The sequence below is a fragment of the Rhinoraja longicauda genome, chromosome 1, assembly GCF_053455715.1.
Source record: "Rhinoraja longicauda isolate Sanriku21f chromosome 1, sRhiLon1.1, whole genome shotgun sequence".
In the NCBI taxonomy this organism is placed as follows: domain Eukaryota; kingdom Metazoa; phylum Chordata; class Chondrichthyes; order Rajiformes; family Arhynchobatidae; genus Rhinoraja; species Rhinoraja longicauda.
In genome coordinates this window covers 10,311,121-10,333,285 of record NC_135953.1, presented here as the reverse complement: position 1 = coordinate 10,333,285, position 22,165 = coordinate 10,311,121, and the positions used below count along the sequence as shown (strand labels likewise).

Genomic DNA, 22,165 nt, shown 5'->3' with positions numbered 1-22,165 from the left:
AGTAGTGGGGGGGGTGGGAACGGGCTGAAATGACCCATCCTATTGGAGATTGCCGGATAGTAATAGCGGTCTGATTGGTGGAGTGGCGGAGGGGGGGTGGGAGAGCGGGCTGAAAGGACCCATCCTATTGGAGATTGACGGGTAGGAACCGCCGTCTGATTGGTGGAGTGGAGTGGGTGGGAGCGTGCTGAACTGACATATCCTATTGGTGGATTGGTGACGTAAGGCGGGTAGCATCAGCGGTCTGATTGGTCAAGTGGTAGGGGGGGCTGGGAGCGGGCTGAACGGACGCATTCTATTGGTAGGGCGCTGACGTAAGCCGGGTAGCAACAGGGGTCTGATTGGCGGAGCGGAGGCGAGGGGGAGGGAGGTGTTGATTTTCGAAATAAAGGCGGCGGGTGGAGCTGGCGGCCTCGGCGCTTCCGGCTTGATGAGGCGGCGCCGGCCGTGGGGTCCGCGGACGATCAGGACAGTAGTAGTAGTAGTGGTGGTGGTCAGCGAACGCGGGCCCCGCTGAAGCCCGCCTTTTATTAGAAAAACAACCCTCCTCGACTTTACTCGCCGCCGCCGCCGCCGCCATTTTAATCCCTCACCTTTTTATTTATTGGCCGAGTTTTATTTGTTTGTTTTTGTGGCCATGAGCGGAGTCGGTGCCGGGCCCGGGCCCCCCGCTCCCGGCTCGGCCTCGGCCTCGGCGGGTCTCGACAAGGAGGTGACGGCGGTCGCCAGGCCCGGCGGCTGCGGCAGCGCCAGCGCCAGCGCCAGCGGTTGCTTCGCCGCTCTGCACAAGGCCAGGCCGTGCAAAGCGCTCTTCTCCGGGGCCGCGCTAGGCGCCATCGGCATCGCCTCGTCCCGCCAAGCGCCCGTGCTCAGCCCCGTTACCAACCTGGCCCTCAACATGGTCAACCTGCTCGGCCTGGGCAGGTGAGGTGCAGGCCGGAGGGGGGTGGAGGGGAGACAGGTGGAGGGGAGAGAGGTGGAGGGTGTGTGAGGGGAGAGTGTGTGAGGGGAGAGAGGGTGAGGGGAGAGAGGTGGAGCAGAGTGAGGGGGAGAGGTGGAGCAGGGTGTGAGGGGAGAGAGGTGGAAGGTGTGGGGGGAGAGAAGTAGAGGGTGTGGGGGGAGAGAGGTGGAGAGTGTGTGAGGGGAGAGTGGGTGAGGGGAGAGAGGTGGAGCAGGGTGTGAGGGGAGAGAGGTGGAAGGTGTGGGGAGAGAGAAGTAGAGGGTGTGGGGGGAGAGAGGTGGAGAGTGTGTGAGGGGAGAGTGTGTGAGGGGAGAGTGTGTGAGGGGAGAGTGGGTGAGGGGAGAGTGGGTGAGGGGAGAGTGGGTGAGGGGAGAGTGGGTGAGGGGAGAGTGGGTGAGGGGAGAGTGGGTGAGGGGAGAGTGGGTGAGGGGAGAGTGGGTGAGGGGAGAGAGGTGGAGCAGGGTGTGAGGGGGAGAGGTGGAGCAGGGTGTGAGGGGAGAGAGGTGGAAGGTGTGGGGGGAGAGAAGTAGAGGGTGTGGGGGGAGAGAGGTGGAGAGTGGGTGAGGGGAGAGTGGGTGAGGGGAGAGAGGTGGAGCAGAGTGAGGTGGAGCAGAGTGAGGGGAGAGAGGTGGAGCAGAGTGTGAGGGGAGAGAGGTGGAGCAGAGTGTGAGGGGAGAGAGGTGGAGCAGAGTGAGGGGGGAGCGGAGGTGGAGCAGGGTGTGAGGGAGAGGTGGAGCAGGGTGTGAGGGGAGAGGTGGAGCAGGGTGTGAGGGGAGAGGTGGAAGGTGTGAGGGGAGAGAGGTGGAGGGGGAGAGAGGTGGAGGGTGTGGGGGGAGAGAGGTGGAGGGTGTGGGGGGAGAGAGGTGGAGGGTGTGAGGGGAGAGAGGTGGAGGGTGAGGGGAAAGAGGTAGAGGGTGTGAGGTGGAGCAGGGGGTGAGGGGGGAGAGGTGGAGCAGGGGGTGAGGGGAGAGGTGAGAGGTGGAGGGTGTGAGGGGATAGAGGTGGAGGGTGTGAGGGGGTAGAGGTGGTGCAGAGTGAGGTGTGAGGGGAGAGGTGGAGGGTGTGAGGGGAGAGAGGTGGAGGATGTGAGGAGAGGTGGAGGGTGTGGGGGGGGAGAGAGGTGGAGGATGTGGGGAGAGAGGTGGAGGGTGTGAGGAGAGAGGTGGAGGGTGTGAGGGGAGAGAGGTGGAGGGTGTGAGGGGAGAGAGGTGGAGGGTGTGACTATGAATAAAAAAGTTGTAATTTTAAATAGAAATAAAAATTGAGTATAATTTGAGAAGCTTGAATAATATCTCTTCCCATTTTGTAAATCCTGAATTAAGCTACTTTATTTTTTTCTGTGTTGCATTCCCTATAGTGATACCCCGAAACGCAGAACAAATGGGACCCCGCTACTGATTAAGACGCTCTCCTCTGATTCTGATGCAGGTAGGTGTGAGGAGGGAGGTATTGCTCAGAATAATACTTTGTTTCTAGTTCAATTCCTTGGGTTTAGCCATAAATTATTGGAGCAAATGGCTGTAGGTTGTTTGTCTTGTTAAAGAGCAGGTTTGGGAAATGCAATCATTCTTTTTTCAGATTCTCTCCTGTTTGTTAATCCTCTAACGTTTGGGTGGCTATTTTTTCCAAGGTCAAATCAATTGCGTTTGGGGCAGGTGCTAACTGTCTGGGATTTTCATTTGCTAAAGAAACTTAACAATCAGTAATATTTCTGTTAAAAAGAGTTTGGTTTCCTGTAGAGTGTCAATGGGGAAACAAGTATGCGTGCTACTGTGCAAACCAATCCAGAGCTGTGGTAGGCCGAGTTGATAATCCTCTTCCTCACCGAATGGCATGAACTGCTGTAGGTTTGCATTTCCTGGTGTGGCCGTGAAGGTAAAGGGGATGAGGTGATGATTTTAAATGCCCCAACAGCCATGCAGAAAAATTGTAATATGCCACTGGGAAATCCATCAGTGGTGTTAGTTTTGTTGTCATGTGTACTGAGGCACAGTGAAAAGCTTTTTTTTTCCTGCTCTCCAAACAGATCAGATATACTATACGTATTCATTCGAGTCAAAAGTGATGGATAGAGCAACGGGAAAGATGCAGTGTGTAGAATAAAGTTCTACGCATTGTAGCACATTAATTCCATAGACAAAGTCCAATGTCCATAATGGGGTAGAGGTGAATCAGACAGTGCCCTAGCTTATGAAAGGACTATTCAGAAGCCTGGTAAACCAAGGGGAAGAAGCTGTTCTTGTGTACTTTCAAGCTTCTACACTTGCTCAATGGGAGCAGGGAGAAAATGAAATGACTGGGGTGCGACAAGTCTTTGATTATGTTGGCTGCTTTACCGGGGCAGCATGGTACAGATGGGGTCATAGAAACATAGAAAATATGTGCAGGAGGAGGCCATTTGGCCCTTTGAACCAGCACCGCCCATTGTGATTATGGCTGATCATCCACAATCAGTAACCCGTGCCTGCCTTCTCCCCATATCCCTTGATTCTGCTAGCCCCTAGAGCTCTATCTAACTCTCTTTTAAATTCATCCTGTGAATTGGCCTCCACTGCCTTCTGTGGCAGAGATTTCCACAAATTCACAACTCTCTGGGTGAAAAAGTTTCTTCTCGTCTCAGATTTAAATGGCCTCCCCTTTAGTCTAAGACTGTGGCCCCTGGTTCTGGACTCCCCCAACATTGGGGACATTTTTCCTGCATTTAGCTTGTCCAGTCCTTTTTATAATTTTATGTCTCTATAAGATCCCCTCTCCTAAACTCCAGTGAATACAAGCCTAGTCTTTACAATCTTTCTTCATATGATAGTCCCGCCATCCCAGGGATCAATCAGTGGGAATCAATGGTGGGATGTTTGGCCGGTGTGATGGTCTGGGCTACATCTTAAATTCCCTCGGTGCAGTTTGAAGGCAGGTAACTCTACTCTACTTGAGTCCCGCCATCCCAGCAGCATGTAGAATTTGGAAAATTGAAGGGGAGTCCATTACAGGTTTGCCATTTCCTTCGATCTGATCTATTTTCACGGTGCATTATATCATGAAAGCTGGTCAAGGATGCCTGATACTCCTCTCTCCTGCCTTGTCGGAGACCATACAAGCTCTGAATCCTGAACCAATAGCCTTTCACACCCACTTCTGACGGGGTGCCATGTACTCTTAAACCTACCTCATTCAGTTAATCCCTTCAACTTTAAATTTTTCTGTACTACTTCAGATTGTGCTACAATTTTGCTGTTTTGCACTGTTTGTCATAGTCATGGCCCATATCTCTCTAAACTACCCCTATCCAAGTACCATTCTGAATGTTTCTAAATGTTGATACGGTGGCTGTGTCAAATACCACCTCTGGCAGCTTGTTCCATATACCTATTACCCTCTGTGGAAACAGTGACCTCAAGTTCCTATAAAATCTTTCTCCTCTCGCCTTAAACATATGTACCCTGCTTCTTGCTCCCCCTATTCTTGGGAAAAGACACTGCATTTACTCTATTTCCTTCATGTTCTTGTACACCTCTATAAGATCACCCCTATCTTCCTGTGCTCCAAGGAATAAAGTTCTGACTTGCCCAACCCCTCCCTATAGCTTAGGCTCTTGCCCTGAACATCCTCGTAAATCTTTGCACTCCAGCTAAACAACATCCAACCCATAGCAGGGTGACTTCATGTGAATCAGGAATTTCATTTCTCCCTGGTTTATAAACTAATAAGCATCTGGAACAAATGAGATGAATAAATAGATTTTTCAACTGGAATTTTGGGCCACATATGTGAGGAAAGATGTGCTGGAGAGGGTCCAGAGGAGGTTTACGAGAATGATCCCAGGAATGAGTGGGTTAACATGTGATGAGCATTTGACAGCATTAGGCCTCTACTTGGTGGAGTTTAGAAGGATGGGGGGGGGGAAACGGACCTCATTGAAACTTACTGAATAGTTACTAATAAGGCCTGTATAGATTGGATGTGGAGAGGATGTTTTCACTAGTGAGAGAGTCTAGCACTGGAGGTCATAGCCTCAGAATTAAAGGACGTTCCTTCAGGAAGAAGGCTGTGGATGCATTGGATATTTTTAAGGCAGAGATAGCTAGATTCTTGATTGGTACGGGTGTCAGGGGTTATGGGGAGAAGACAGGTGAATGGCGTTTAGAGGGAAAGATAGATCAGCCATGATTAAATGGCAGAGTAGGTGACGGGTTGAATGGCCTAATTCTGCTCCTATCACGTATGAACATGATTTTGCAGCCTTCTGAATACCCAAACTGACAGTTAGGCATCAATGTAATTGCTCTAATTAAAAGAAACAGTTGTGACGGTTTAAGTTTGACTGTAATGGAAAGTTGTATGTTGCACCCCCAATCTTGCTCAAGAATGACACAGTGGCGCAGCAGTAGAGTTGTCCCTCACAGCGCTGGAGACCCGGGTTCGATCCTGATCACGGTTGCCTTCTTTGCGGTGTTTGTATCTTCTCCCTATGACAGTGGGCTTCCTCCCACATTCTAAAGATGTATAGATGGAATTATCTGCCTCAGAAGGCAGTGGAGGCCAATTCTCTGGATGCTTTCAAGAAAGAGTTAGATAGAGCTCTTAATGATAGCGGAGTCAGGGATATGGGGAGAAGGCAGGAATAGGGTACTAATTGTGCATGATCAGCCATGATCACTGGCTCAAAGGGCTGAATGGCCTACTCGTGCACCTATTGTCTATTTGTAGGTTAATTGGGTTTGTAAATTGCCCCAAATGTATAGGATCCAAAGTGGGTTAACAGAATTGTCGTGTGGGTGATCGATGGTCGGCGTGGGCTGAAGGGCTGTTTCCACACTATCTCTAAACTCCAAAACTTGATTCTACAAGGATCAAAAGAATTAGACGGTAGAGATTGCAACTGTGGTCTCGGGTGAATGTACAAGTAGCTTATGAGCTGTTATTCAGCTGTTAACTTGCTCCCAAGAGTATGGGACATGAGCTGCAATCAATGGTGTGCACTATCCTGAATAATTTACTTCCTCTTTTTACAGTAACTTTGCTGTCATTCTTTAGTTTTGCCTGATTAATACGCTCAAAAAGGCAATTTTTTAAAGGGGATTCAGTAAAGATGCAAACTAATTTTGGGTTGAGACAGATGGCTTGGGGACAAATCTTTGGCATTGTAAAGGCCTATCGCATTTGATCTTTGCTTGTATTCAAGGGAAGGCTTTTATTAAACTGTGTAATAACAAAGAACTGCAGGTGCTAGTTTACCAAAGTGCTGGAGTGACTCAGCAGGCCAGGCAGAATCCCTGGACAACATGGGTCTGATGGTTTCCGACCTGTTCTTCAGAGATGCTGCCCGACCCGAGTTATTTCTATCCAAATGCACCGTTATTACCTCTTTAATAATTGACTCCAGCATTGGAAAATGATCACCAATGTGTCCACTATTTCTAGAGCCACCTCCCTGAGGACCTTGGGATGCAGACCATCAGGCCCAGGGGAATTATCATCCTTCAGTCCTATTAGTCTACCCAATACTATTTCTCGCCTAATGAAAATTTCTCTACCCCCCTAGATCCTCTATCCTTCAGTACATCTGGGAGATTGTTTGTGTCTTCCTTAGTGAAGACAGATCCGAAGTACCTGTTCAACTCTTTTGCCATTTCCTTGTTACTCATAATAATTTCACCCTTGTCTGCCTTCAAGGGACCCACATTTGACTTTGCTACTCTTTTTCTCTTAACATATCTAAAGAAGCTTTTACTGTCCTTTATATTCTTGGCCAGCTTCCCCTTGTACTTCATCTTTTCAGCCCGTATTGCCTGTTTTGTTACCTTCTGTTGTCCTATGAAAGTTTCCCAATCCTCTGGCTTCCGGCTACTCTTTGCTGTGTTGTACATCTTTTCTTTTAGTTTTATTCATCTTTTCTTTTAGTTTTATTCCATCCCTAAACTTCCCTTGTCAGCCACGGTTGCCTCCTACTCCCCTTAGAATCTTTCTTCCTTTTTGGAATGAAATGATCCTGCATCTTCCGTATTATGCCCAGAAATTCCTGCCATTGCTGTTCCACCGTCAATCCTGCTAGGATCCCTTTCCAGTTGACCTTGGCCAGCTCCTCTCTCATGCCTTCATAGACCCCTATGTTCAACTGCAACACTGCCACTTCTGATTTAACCTTCTCCTTCTCAAATTGCAGATTAAAACTAATCATATGATTATTAATTTGCCATGGAAATTAATATCCATTACCAACTCAGCCAAACTTGCCAAAGAAGTTGTGGAAATTTAAGATAGACACAAAATGCTGAAATAACTCAGTGGGTCAGGCAGCATCTCTGGAGAAAAGGAATAGGTGACGTTTTGGGTCAAGACCCTTCTTCAGAATTGTGATTGTCCTTGGAGTCTTCTAAAATGTCCGAACATGAAGGCTGATGCGTACCTGTCAAAGGGCCAATTGTTCAATTGTGCTTTTATTGTCACATGTACCTACATACAGGGATGTTCCTTTTTACATCCGAATAAGTAAAAATCTTGCTATGTACGGGCATAATCATGCTTGAGTACGAGTGGAAATAATCAATTACATTGCAGTGGTACAGTGGAGTTCCTGCCTCAGTGCCAGAGACCCAGATTTGATCCTGACTACGGGTGCTGCCTTCATGGAGTTTGTGCGTTCTCCCTGTGACCACTTGGGTTTCATCCAGGTGCCCCGGTTTCCTTCCACACTCCAAAGATGTGCTGGTTTGTAGGTTAATCGGCTTCGGTATTGTAAATTGTCCCTTGTGTGGGGATGGTCAGAGGGTTATAAGTAAGAGAGCAGAATTAGGCCATTTGGCCCATCAAGTGCTCCGCCATTCAATCAAGGCTGATATATTTCTCCATCCTGACCCCATTCTCCTGCCTTCTCCCCATAAACCCCTAACACCCAGATGGTGCTAGTGAAGGATGATCGCTGTTCGGCAAGGACTCGGTCGGCTATTTCTGCACTGTATTTCTAAAGTCTAAAGACCATCGAAATAGTATATGAGTCACTATGTTTCTGCTGCAATCTTGTTTGATTCTAGTCTAAAGTTATTAAAAATGCCGGATCTTGCCTTGGCAATAAAGGCCCCTTTATCCTTGGATCAACATCTCACTGTAAATACAAAGGGAATGACTGCTCTTTGATGCTTGTCTACACAGGGCTTTGTATGGATTCACCAAGCCCGATGGATGAAAAGGAAATCGATGAAACGTAAGACACCTATATAACGCCAGTGATTATTGTGTGCTCAGACTTTACAATTTTGAATATGTATAATTCCGGTGAAGATGTTGCTTTATAACTCCAGTTGCATCCTGTGAGTGTTTGTGTGCGTGCGAGACTGAGTTGCTAATGGATGTTGCTGCTTTCAATCGTGGCTTGGGCCTAAATTCCACTAAATTAAAGACCTGTCCTCTCGTGGGCCGTCAGCATTTGTCAGTATCATATATCATATCATATATATACAGCCGGAAACAGGCCTTTTCGGCCCACCAAGTCCGTGCCGCCCAGCGATCCCCATACATTAACACTATCCTACACCCACTAGGGACAATTTTTACATTTTACCCAGCCAATTAACCTACATACCTGTACGTCTTTGGAGTGTGGGAGGAAACCGAAGATCTCGGAGAAAACCCACGCAGGTCACGGGGAGAACGTACAAACTCCTTACAGTGCAGCACCCGTAGTCAGGATCGAACCTGAGTCTCTGGCGCTGCATTCGCTGTAAAGCAGCAACTCTACCGCTGCGCTACCGTGCTGACTGTGCTGCTATTTCTATTCCCTATTCTGACCTTTGTCTGTGGTCTCTTGTACTGATATAATGAGGTCCTGAGCAAGCTTGAACAACAGAAGAAAAGATACAAAACCACTGACTCAGTCTGAAGAAGGGTCTCGACCCGAAACGTCGCCCATTCCTTCTCTCCTGAGATGCTGCCTGACCTGCTGAGTTACTCCAGCATTTTATGAATAAACTCGCACAACTATCTTGACTACACCTCTTCCCATTCTACTTCCTGTAAAGACTCTATCCCCTACTCCCAATTCCTCCGTCTACACTGCATCTGCGCCCAAGATGAGGTGTTCCATACCAGGACATCTGAGATGTCTTCATTCTTTAGGAAATGAGGGTTCCCTTCTATCATAGATGAGGCCCTCACTTGTGCCTTCTCGGTACCCCGCTGCTCTGCCCTTGCTCCCCCCCTCCGAGTCGTAGCAGGTACAGAGTCCCCTTAATCCTTGCCTTTCACCCCATCAGCCGTTGCATACACCATATAATCCTCCGAAATTTCTGCCACCTCCAACGGGATCCCACCAGTATTCACATTTTACCATCTCCATCCCTTTCCACTTTCCGCAGAGACCGTTCCCTCCGCAACACCCTGGTTAACTCATCCCTTCCCACCCAAACCACCCTCTCCCCAGGTACCTTCACCTGCAACCACTGGAGATGCAACACCTGTCCCTATACCTCCTCCCATGACACTGTCTAGGGACCGACAGTCCTTTCAGGTTAGGCAGAGGTTCACTTGCACGTCCTCCAACCTCATCTACTGTATCTGTTGTTTCAGATGTGGACTCGTACATCGGCGAGACCAAACGTAGACTGGGCGATCGTTTCGCTGAACACCTTCGCTCAGTCCGCTGTACTTACCTGATCTCCCGGTTGCTAAACACTTTAATTCTCCTTCCCATTCCCACACAGACCTTTCTGCCCTCAATTCTCTAACTTCAGGTAGCCCTGGCATTCCCCCTCTCTATCCCTCTCCCACTCAAGTTGCACTAGTTTACCATTTTCACCTAACAACCAGTTAACAATGGCCTGTTTCCTTTATTACTTGTTTGCATATCTTTCATTCATTGTTCTTTATCGCCTATACATCATCTACATTATCTACATCGCTTATATCTCTCGTTTCCCTTATCCCTAACCAGTCTGAAGAAAGGTCTCGACCTAAAATGTCACCCATTCCTCCTCTCCAGAAATGCTATCTGTCCCACTGAGTTACTCCAGCTTTTTGTGTCTATCTTCTGTTTAAACAAGCATCTGCATGCAGTTCCTTCCTGCACAGAAAATATACTGTGCTGGATTAATACAGTGGCATCTCTGGAAGACATGGATCAGCGACGTTTTGGGTCAGAACCCTCCTTCAAACTGATTGTAGTTGGGAGAAAGGTGGAACTGCTAGGTGGATCTGGGGGGGGGGGGTTGATTGCTTAACTGGTGCACAAAGGCCAGAGATGAAAAGACAAAGTGAGGTAAGGTGTGAGGAGGGGAAGGGAAGAATTGGATGTGCATCCAGGTCTGGTACAAGGAAAGGGGAGGGTGGAGGAAGAGAAGGTGTTCTGGAGCCTGGTATGATTTGACCACAGCATAGGTTCTCTGTGATTTGGGATATCCTGGTGACCCGATTAGCACTGTCATTTTCGGGGAGGTAAGGGTTGCTATGGATAAAGATCTATTATACTTTGTCACGGAAGCTGCCAATAACAGTTTGGTCTTTTTAATTGTCTATTGGATTAGTTGATAACAGCTGCGGCCACATATGTCTTAACCAAGGATGTCTTAAAATCTAGTCTGTGTTTTTGGGTAACAGCTGTGCCACATATCTCCCTGAAATGTCTATGGATTTGAAGCTTTTATTGGCGAGTTTCTTTTTACCAAGTAGTGCCTTGCTAGCCAAACCACACTTGAAAGAAGCCGGTAAATCTTGGCAGGGGCTCATAAACCTGTCATGTGGGGTTTGGGTACAATTGTCCAGTCCAAAGGAGATCATTGATTGCAGCGACCTTTGCTTCGAGAAGCTTTGTCCTCAGTTATGCATGAAATGCTGGACGTTAACAGAATGACCTGTTGGGTGCAACCTGTAATTGCCTTCTGTTCCGACTTTACTGTCCAGCCTTTAAATACTCGTGCCATGGAAAAAATGTTGCAGCCCTCTGCAGATGCATAGCACACCGCTGCTTTGTTTCCCCTCTGAAGTCGTGCACAACGCTGACTTGGAAATGCACAATCGTTCCTTCATATCTGGGTTTAAATTCTGTCATGCTCTCCAGAAGCACTGCGTGTCTTCATTGGAAAGGCTGCAGCTGTTCAAAGTGGCAACTGACTACCACCTCCTTGGGGGAACATAGACTCTAATACTGGACTATACTGAAAAATAAGGACTATAATACTCAATTCAAAAAATGACTGCTTTATTTATTTTTTTTAATCATTGTTTTCTCTTAAAATTCTTAGCAATCTGCAGTAGCTGCAATTGTTGCTTGTGGGGAATCTAGCATTGAGTGGCAACGGCAATCGTGTGCTATTTGGGTTTTTGTGACTCCAAACTTAAATTGCCTGAGAAACTGTTCAATATTCTGCAGCTCAAATCTCTTCACCCTCCCATAGCAGTTTGCTTGAACTCGAGGTATCGCTGTTCCTTTTGTTCAGATGCCTCCCATCGTTCTAGCTATTCTGCTTTTTAAGCTTATTCTCCATTTTATCCAGATCCCTTTGTTGTGGCCTTTGTGAATTTGGTTACTTAATGCAATGGAATCGACATGGATGTGTTGCACTAACACTACTTTGGAATGTGTCTATTTGTGAACTTTACATTTCAATTGCTATATAATATAACTGTTTTAAAAGCCAGCCTCTTGTTTGCAGTAACATGGGGGGGGGGGGGGGGGGTGGGGGTATGTACAGTTAGTTCCCTGCCTAAAGACCAGGCAAAACATGTTTGGAATTTGCACTTCACTGAACATTTTGCAAAATGTCAGAATCCTTCAAGTCTAGAAGTCTAGTATCTTCAGTGTTAATGGAGTAAACTTCTAAGACCTCCAGTTAATTGTGGGTGGGCGCTACTCCATCTGATAATTCACCGACTAACCTGCTGGGTAGGGTAAGTAGCATGTGTCGAGGAAAGAGCCTGCCCTTTCTGCCTGACCAGCTCCGCTCTGTGTTTGCTTTGTTATGCCACGCTTGTGTCTTCCTGATTGTGGCAATGATTAAATGGCGACAGCTGTGGGGTCTCTGGGTTGCATACGGTGACTGGGACAACTCTCAGTGGCGGACAAAGGGCTGCATTTGCATACAGGTGGTATGCAGGGAGTTGGGAGTCCATCACTATGGAGATGGTAATGGCAATGTTGAACCCTTTCTGAGCTTTGGACGCTTGGAGTCCTTTGTATTACTTTCTGCACAGACTGCCTGTGTTTATGGCGGCACTTTAGGACTCGCATGCTGTTTGTGGGGCAGATGTGATATCGTTTAACAATTGTGCTCAAGGTACAGCATTGAATGTACATTCTGCACCCAGCCAGCATAGTATTTTATCCAGCAACAGTAATGTGGGCTGGTAAAGACGACCAATTACTCCTCTGGTCAGTGTAATCCTAAAATTGTATACGTTCCCAATTATCTGCAAGGATATCTGTAATTTAAGTAGTTAAACCACAGATCTCATTGCCTTTAGCTCTTCCTGGAGCCTTCAAACACTAGCTTCAATTTGGGTATTTGTACTGGGATTAGGGATGCCTGCCACTCTATCGTCTGCACTTCTGACTGACAAATACTTGCTTTTCCAATTCATTTTCTTTCTTTCAATCTCTTTGGTGTTAGTCATTAAATTTTGATTTCTTGTCCTACTACAGGTTTGAAAGAGCAGTATTGGAATCTTGTAAAGTAGTCAAGTAAGTCTATCCATGCCGGTTGACTTTTCTGGTTTTGATTTGCATGCACCCGTCCATTTAATGCATCTTTAAACAACCTGAAGAAGGGTCCTGGCCTGAAATGTCTCCTATTGGTGTTCTCCAGATAAATTGTTTGACCTGCTGAATTACTCCAGCACAGTCTTTCTTCTGTGAATCCGCATCTGCAGTTTTTTCGTATCCACTTTAAATACCACCTACTCTCTGGTGACGTGATCTTTCTTGTTCTGCTTGATTATTTTAATAGCCCATTTGAATTGTGGCGTTTATCTAAAAAAGCTGTTAACTTACCTGACATTTGAGCAGGAGTTCTGTGATAATATTTAATTTATTTTCTCCTTGTCTCCTATTTAACCCTTTTTCCTATTTGGTCATTAAACATTGAGCAGAATATTCAAACCACTTCTATCCACCCACCACCCTTTTTTTTAATTAAAAAAAGTTACCCGTCTGGTTCCTATTAAATCTTTCCTCCCTTGCCTAAACCTATGTCATCTGGTTCTCGTGTTCCCCTACTCTGGGCAAGAGACTCTGTGTGTTTGTCCGATCTATTCCTCATATGACTTTGTACCTTGAGTCATTTGAGCATGTATTCAAGAGTGGAACATTACTAATCTCGTGGTGAGAGACAGAACCCAAGTGGCTTCTTGCCTATTCTGACAGTGCTTTTTGAACAATAACAGATCTTCATTTCCTGTTTTTCAGCAAGGGCCCCATAAGACGAATGAACTCCCTTCCGGTGAGTCACCTCTGTGGTTTTTAGTACCGTAGTGCAGGCCTAGGTTTCCTGATATTTTAAGGGATTGATATCTTTCTGAGCTGCATAATATTAGCATTGAGATGGAGGCTCCCATTATATTTTGCGCTTGCACTGCATCTTGGTGTGTTGGCGGGTGACACATTCATGAGCTGGTCATGCTGTAGTCTAGTGGTCAATAAAACAATTCAAGGTGCCTTCATTTTTCAGTGGTAGGTGCCTGGGACATGCTGCCAGGGGTGTTAGTGTAAGCAGATAAGATTGAGGCTTTTAGATAGGCACATGGGTATGGAGGGAATAGAGAGGTGGTTCACATGCAGGCAGAGGAGATTAGCTTAATGGCGTCATGTTTGGCACAGACCTTGTCTGTCAAAGTCTGTTCTTGTGCTGTACTTTGTGCTCGTTAGTTTATCGTCTCGCAATCGTGAGGAAGCTTAATGCCCAGATGACTTCCGAGCAGTAATTCGCTGACCCTAACACCATGTGTTTAGGTCACCATGTTACGGGAAAGGTGTTCTCAAGCTGGAAAGGGTGCAGAGAAGGTTTACGAGGATGTTGCCAGGAGATGAGGGCCTGAGCTACAGGAGTGGTTGAGCAGGCAAGGATTCTATTCCTTGCATGAGGGGTGATCTTATAGAGGTGTACAAAATCATGAGGGTAATAGGTCTGGTAGATGCACAGCCTCTTGCTCAGAGTAGGGGAATTGAGAACCGGAGGTCATGAGTTTAAGGTGAGGGGGGGGAAAGATTTAATCGGTGCCCGAGTGGTAACTTTTTTTACAGAAAGGTTGTGGGTGTATGGAACGCGTACCGGAGGAGTTGAGCAGGTATTATAGCAATGTTTAAGAAACATTTGGACTGATACATGGATAGGACGGGTTTAGAGGGGTATGGTCCAAACGCAGGTGAGACTAGTGTAGATGGTTGACGTAGACAGGCTGAGCCGAAGGGCGTGATTCCACACTGTATGACTCTGACCATTATTATTTCTGATGCTTGGTATATATTTGTGGAGTCATTAACTTTGCTGAAAAGAATGCCTCCTGAATGCAGCTTTATCCAGGGCGTGACAAAGGTTCTTGGATAGTATTGAAGGTTTGGTAAATTTTAGACCAATTGTGTTGCATTGGCCGAGAACAATAAGTCTTGAGTTCCCTGGCCCTCAACACTGCATTGTTGAACAGAAAAAGCAGTTGCCCCGAGTCAGTCAACCATCCAGCTGCAGATTTGGTGAGTGTCAGTTTTGAAAGGAAGCTGATATAGTAGGCTGAACAAGTTGTACTTGATTACTAGGTCTTGTAGAATTCATCATTCAGTGTGGTGACCTAGCCAAGAGGAATGATTTAAGAGACCCAGGGGGCAACGTTTTCAGAGGGTGGTACGTTTCATTAATACGAGCTGCCAGAGGAAGTGGTTGAGGCAGCTACTATAATATTTTGAAAGACACTTCACGGGCGGCCCAGTGGTAGAGTTGCTGTACTACAGAACCAGAGACCCCCGCTCGATCCTAACTATGGGTGTTGTCGTTATGGAGTTTGTACATTCTTCCTGTGATCATGTGGGTTTTCTGCAGGTGCTCCGGTTTCTTCCCACACTCCAAAGATGTACAGGTTTGGAGGTTTATTGGCTGGTAAAATGATAAATTATAGCAAGTGTGTAGGATAGTGCTAGTGTACAGGGTGATCGCTGGTCGGCGCAGACTCGGTGAGCCAAAGGGCCTGTTTCCACGCTGTAACCCGTCTAAATGTCTATAGGTAAAAAAGTAGTAAAGGTTTAGAGGGATATGGATTAAATGCAAACAAATGGAATGAGCGTAGATGGGGCATTGTGGTCGGCATTGGGCTAATGGGCCTGTTTCTGGGCTGCATGACTGTTTTGGATGTAGTGCACTGAGATCAGTGCCAATGCTTAACAATTAGTGTCATTTTGAGCTGGCTCTTTGAAGCTAGACTTGTGTGGTCTTTGTGCATCAATTCTTCAGCTGTGTAGAGTCAGAACAATGACTTGCCACTGAGCCATCTGTTTTTTATCTTACAGATCAATCTTCTGGGATCAAGTCCTGCACTAAAGCCCATCCAGCGACACTCTCCAGATTCTGAAGTGTTTTTCCAAGAAGATGGCAGTCTCCGCTCGAGTAAAGGAAACAAAGAAAATGTAAGTGCATCTGTACATCAAAGAAGTCTGGGCTCGATTCGGGTGGGAAAATCAGTTGAGACATATCTTTAGTCTGCTGCTAAATACCTGGAACATTTGGAACTTGCAAATTGAACCATCGTATCTTCACCATTCCTGTAAACCATTTTGGTAACTACTTTTGATTTTAACCAACCGGCTCACACATTGGCCTCAATGTTGAGTTAGGTTAATTGGCTTTGGTAAAATTGTAAATTGCCTCTTGGGTGTGAGGGAGTGCTAATGTGTGGGAATTGCTGCTTGGTGGGCTGAACGGCCTGTTTCTGCACTATTGAGTCCAAAGCCATTCAATCATGGCTTCCTGTGGTGTTGGTTTCCCTTCTCTCTGGGTTGCTTCCACATCCCCCAAGTGTGTGTGTGTGTGTTAGTAGGTTAATTGGCCACTGTTAACTGCACACATTGTGTAGATGTGTGCTGACAATCTGGTAATGCTGGAGAATAAAATTGGGCTAATGTAAAATTGGGCTCTTGATGGTCAGTGCAGAATTGGCGAGTTGTAGGCTCTGATTAGTGCTATGGCTCTGGCTCCAAATCCTAATCTGTTCATTTCCATTGAAATCTGCCCTTTTCTGAGTTTATTTCCACCTTGGGAGTGATCAATATATTTTTTTTGTGGCTGTTCTAAATCTTGATGTTTCCCAGGTGCTGCTCTCATGAAACTTGTTCCTCCATTCCGGGTCCGGTAGAGCTATCATCTCTCGATCAGAAAAATGCTGATCGTGAAAATATTTTGAGCAAACATCGGAACCTCTGGTGCAAATCTCTGCAAACTTGCTCATTCTTTCCACCGCTGGGCAGCCTATACAATGGCACCAGCAATGCAGCTATGCACTCCATATTTCTTAACCCAAAATGGATCTGGCCTGGGTTGTTCCTTGACATCCTCTTTCCAGAACTGCAATAGTCTCCTTGATATTATCACTTGCATATGTTTTGATCACTTGAATTCACAGGTTATTAAATGGGTATATATACCCATAGAATCCATCTGTTGTGGGACGATGTAGAGCTAATGTACAGGTCCTTGATGGTCAGCGTGGACTTTAGGGCCGAAGGGCCTGTTTCCACGCTCTATCTCTAAACTAAAGCTAAATCATGTGTACTTTTTTTATAGCCATTGGTCTCGGCATACAGCAGTAGAATTGGTGCCTTGCAGCACCAGAGACCCAGGTTTGATCCTGATTATGGGTGCTGCCCATATGGAAGATAGACACAAAATGCGGGAGTAACCCGGTGGGTCAGACAGCATCTCTGGAGAAAAGGAATAGGTGATCACTGGTCAGTGCGGACGCGGAGTGTCGAAGGGCCTGTTTCCACGCTGTACCTCTAAACTAAACGCATAGAGTTGTTGCACTTCATTTGCTGTGGTCTCGTCCTCCATTTACCCATTTTATCACCGTTCCACCCTCCCATCCCTTGCATTCTATGGAGTGACCATCTCGAGCAGATAGACTGCAGTGACCTGTTGCTCAAACTTCAAAGCCTGACTGCAGACTGAGTCTCGTTTGTTTGCTTTTTGCCTCTTCGCAGGAAATATTTGAATTCAAAAAGCCAGGTCGGCCAGTTTCTAGAAACCGACTCTTTGGTGGAAGCAGACAAGATCAGCGACCCAGTTCTGCACCTGCATTGATGGCAAGTAATTTAGTGCCCTGTGAATTTAAGACTGTTGAAAAGCAAAACATCCCAGGGTGTTTTATATTGAGCTTCTCCCCAAGCCTGCACATGTAAGGACTGCATTTGGTTGCTCTAGTGGCTATTTGTTGTATTTGCTCTAATCTAGAGACTTTGCACATGTGTCCCCCTGAGCTAGCTTCGCCTTTCAAAATAGTTGACAGCCCTTGAGCGCGACTCTTATTTTCTGCTGTGAGTCTAGTCTGCACACGGCAAGGCCATTGATGCAAAAAATCACTGCAGATGTTGGAATAATGAAATAAAAATAAAATGGGCAGCACAGTGGCGTAGCAGTGGAGCTGCTGTCGGCAAGCTGGCACAGCAGTGGAGTTGCTGCCTTACAGCTCCAGAAACTCTGGTATCGATCCTGACTACGGGTGCCGTCTGTACGGAGTTTGGACGTTCTCCCCGTTACCGATTGGGTTCTCTCCGGGTGCTCCGGTTTCCTCAGACCGTGGGGGCTTTCTCCGGTTTAGATTTTAGATTTAGAGATACAGCGCAGAAACAGGCCCTTCGGCCCACCGGGTCTGCGCCGACCAGTGATCCCTGCACACGGACACTATCCTACACCCACTAGGGACAATTTTTACATTTGCCCAGCCAATTAACCTACATACCTACAGACTCCGCAACAAAACAGGTCTCACAATTCACTCCCAAGCCTACAAAGACAACATACAGCACTATAAAGATGCCCTCTCCCGTGCCCACTCCACCTACTACTCTCAAATAATTCACTCTGGCTTCGGAAACCCAAAAACACTCTTCTCTACAATAAACAAACTCCTCAGCCCCCTGGACACCATCTCCCAATCATTCACAGTTGACAAATGCACCACTTTCCTTTCATTCTTCCAAAGCAAAATAGACAACATCTACAGCACCTTAACCACCAACGCACCTGCTCCCCCTCAAACCACCTGCCCCCCCTTATCCTGTCAGCCCCTGCCTCAGTTCTCCCCAATCTCCACCACCGACCTCTCTGACCTCTTCACAGGAATAAAAACTGCCACCTGCTCTCTGGACCCCATCCCCTCCAGCTTTGTCAAGGCCTGCCTTCCTGCTCTCTCTCCACTTATCACTGCAACAATAAACTCCTCCCTGTCCACTGGCATCGTCCCGCCATCCCTCAAAATCGCTGCTGTCACCCCCATTCTGAAAAAACCTGGTCTAAACCCTGACACCCCAAACAACTTCAGACCAATCTCCAACCTACCCTTTCTGTCCAAAGTTTTGGAACGTGCTGTAGCTTCCCAACTCAAATACCACCTCTCTACCAATAACCTGTATGAAACTTTCCAATCCGGATTCCGCTCAAACCACTGTACTGAAACTGCGCTCCTCAAAATCACAAACGACATTCTCCTCTCCTCCGACGCTGGCAACCTCAACATCCTCATCCTACTTGACCTCAGCGCCGCCTTTGACACCATAAATCACTCCATTCTCCTCACCCGACTTGAAACCTCCCTTAACATCACCGGCACAGCCCTATCCTGGTTCAAATCTTACCTCTCTGACAGACACCAGTTCATCTCCATTAACAACTGTAAATCCCCCACTGCTCCTCTCCCCCAAGGTGTCCCCCAAGGCTCAGTCCTTGGCCCCCTCCTCTTCATCCTCTACCTGTTCCCCCTTGGTCAATTAATCCGCCGTCATGGTCTCAACTTCCACTGCTTCGCCGATGATATCCAGCTCCTCATCTCCACCAAGTCAATCTCCCCCACCACACACTCTACACTGACAAACTGCATCACTGAAATAAAATCTTGGCTTCAATCAAACTTCCTCAAACTCAATTGCAACAAATCTGAAATCATCATCATTGGTCCAAAAACGCTCACCAAATCCACCCAAAACTTCATCCTCAACATTGATGGTCTCCCAGTATCCACCTCACCTCGCATCCGGAATCTTGAAATCATCCTTGATCAAACCCTCTCCTTCGACAAACACATCAAACACATCACAAAGACAGCCTTCTTCCACCTCAAAAACATTGCCCGTCTCCATCCATCCCTCCCCTCCACAGCTGCAGAAACCCTCATCCACGCCTTCATCACCTCCCGTCTGGACTACTGCAACAGCCTCCTCTATGGCGCACCCTCGAAAATCATCAATAAACTTCAATACATTCAAAACTCCGCTGCCCGTCTACTCACACACACACCTCGATCCGTGACCATATCACCCCCGTCCTTTATAAACTCCACTGGCTCCCCATCCCCCAGAGAATGCAGTACAAAATCTTCCTCATAACATACAAAGCCCTCCATAACCTGGCCCCATCCTACCTGACCGACCTCCTCCACAGGCACACTCCCACCTGCACCCTCCGCTCTGCCGCTGCCAATCTCCTATCCCCCCACATCCGGACCAAACTCAGATCCTGGGGGGACAGGGCTTTCTCCATCGCTGCTCCCACCCTATGGAACTCACTACCCCAAACCGTTAGAGACTCCTCCACACTCACCACATTCAAAACATCACTGAAGTCTCACCTGTTCAGTACTGCCTTCAACCACTGAAGGTCACCTCACCTTCTGTCTCCTTTCTCTGTTCATTTATTTATTTACTTATTTATCTATTTATTAATTTCCCTATGTTCTCAAAATCTCTGTAAAGCGTCTTTGAGTATATGAAAAGCGCTATATAAATAAAATGCATTATTATTATTATTATTATACCTGTACGTCTTTGGAGTGTGGGAGGAAACCGAAGATCTCGGAGAAAATCCACGCAGGTCACGGGGAGAACGTACAAACTCCGTACAGACGGCGCCCGTAGTCAGGATCGAACCTGGGTCTCCGGCGCTGCATTCGCTGTAAGGCAGCAACTCTACCGCTGCGCCACCGTGCTCCCACACTCCAAAAAAGTACAGGTTTGTAGGTTAATTGACTTCGATAAAAATTGTAAATTGTCCCTGGAGTGTAGGAAAGTGCTAGTGATCATAGGTCCGAGCGGACTTGGTGGGCCCGAGGCCCTGTTTCCGTGCTGTATCTCTAAAGTAAAGTATCTCTAAAATGCCAGACAGCAGCAGCAGTTCAGGCAGCATCTGTGCAAAGTGAACACTTAGCATTTCAGATCCAGGACCCTCCATGCGGTTCTAATCAAGGGTCTCAAAGGTGCCTGAAACTGCACAGGTGCTACCAGCTGGGTTGAATGATGCTTCAAGCATTTTCCCGGGCGCAGCTTCTCTTCAGTTCTCCTTTCAGCATTGTTGGGCTGCTCCACTCCTCTGTTGGTGTGCTCTTCTGTTTGTCAACCATTCCACCTTGCAGCACTTTCTCAGTCATCTCCTGCAGATGCAATGCCTGGCCTCTTCCCTCCCCACCATCCAGGCGGGCTGAAAATCCCCCCGTTTCACTTGCACTTCCAATACAGTACGCTACATTTGGTGTTGACAACATAGTCTCTGCATTGTAGGGACCAAACACCTACTCTAGTTGGTTGCAGTGGTGACCCTGGTTTCCTGTTTTCTGCTGCTTTAATTCTTCTGACCTTTTGCAATTTTGGAGGCCCAACCATGATTTGAGACATAGCACCTCAACTTCTGAGAACATTGCCACCTTAGTTTATCACTGAATTAAATAGTTGTACTCTGCAGTTTAAGGTGACTTGCTCTCTGCTTGCCTTGCAACGGGCTAATATTTGCACATTGCTTCTCTTCCTGTGAGCTTGTAATACAATGGTTTCACAGCTTCCATTACTTTGTTCTCTTTTTCCAACTATTTCCAATAACTGCAGATGCTGGAATCTTGAGTAAAATACACAATGTGGTAGTAACTCAGCTGGTTAGGCAGCATCTCTGGAGTGCCTGGCCTGGCGATGTTTCAGGTTGGGACCCTCCTTCAGTCTGAGTATGCATTTTGTTATTTGTTTCCAGCAAGCATCAATGTACAAAGTTCAATTTTCCTTCCTACTTTCCTATTGACTGACTTAGTACAAGTTGTGAGTTTATATAGTGCCATTTTAGTCCCTCATTGGGAGAGGAATATACGAGTCGAGGGGGGGTTTTAGTTATTTGGAAATCCAGTCACTAGTTTTGATTTTGAAGATGAGGAGTTGGGGGAAGTTTTGTCCTTGTTTCTAACTTGGTGAGTGATTCACGTAGCAGTTTAAATTGGGGAACCTGTTCATGGCATAATTGATGAAACGTTCTCACGCCTTCCTGAGACAATCAAAATCAATTATTTTCTAAGTGTTACAAATGTCTCACAACTTTTTGTCCATTATTCTAAATTTGTAGGAAAAGTAAAGGATTGAGTTGTTCTGTATTTTAAATCTATTTTCAGAATTATTTATCTCGTTCTCATAAATAACAATTTTTGTATCCAGGTTCCATCTCCTCTGGTTCCAACTTCCTGTTCCACTTGGAGAAGATGGATGGTTGATGTTTTGGATCGGGGGCCTTCCTGACCTGAAATGCCCACACCCGAAATGTCACCTGTCCATGTTCTCCAGGGATGCCGAGTTAAGCTAGCAAGTCTGTTTTTTGTAAACCTGCATCTGCAGTTCCTAGTTTCTACAGCTACTGCAGTGACTCAGTTCTACTTGAGTGACTCTGTGCTGAAGTAACTCAGCAACTTGGGCAGTATTCCCAGACACCATGGGTAGGTGATGTTTAGCACATCAACGTCCCCTATCCATGTTCTCCAAGTAGAACAGGAATGTACAGAACAACTAAATTATTTATTTTTTCTACAAATTTAGAGTAACGGGCAAAAAGTTGAGACATTCGTAACATTTAGAAAATAATTGATTGATCCACGTATCCATGATGCTGCCTGACCCGTTGAGTTACTCCAGTATTTTGTCTTTCCTTGATAAACCAGCATCTGCAGTTCCTTATTTCTATTACTTGAGTGACTATTATGTTCATAGAAACATAAAAAATAGGT

The 22,165-nt window shown here is 46.5% G+C and overlaps 1 protein-coding gene across 1 annotated transcript in view; it reads left to right on the top strand.

The window, feature by feature from the left end:
- Positions 1-397: 397 nt before the first annotated feature.
- cdc25b (cell division cycle 25B) overlaps positions 398-22,165 on the top strand; it is a 41,051-nt gene continuing 19,283 nt past the window's right edge. The window contains exons 1-7 of the mRNA XM_078406909.1: positions 398-924; positions 2,319-2,389; positions 8,108-8,159; positions 12,588-12,626; positions 13,350-13,383; positions 15,438-15,554; positions 17,124-17,225. Coding sequence (XP_078263035.1) covers positions 638-924; positions 2,319-2,389; positions 8,108-8,159; positions 12,588-12,626; positions 13,350-13,383; positions 15,438-15,554; positions 17,124-17,225 — 702 coding nt within the window. The 5' untranslated portion in view covers positions 398-637. The remainder of the gene's footprint in view (positions 925-2,318; positions 2,390-8,107; positions 8,160-12,587; positions 12,627-13,349; positions 13,384-15,437; positions 15,555-17,123; positions 17,226-22,165) is intronic.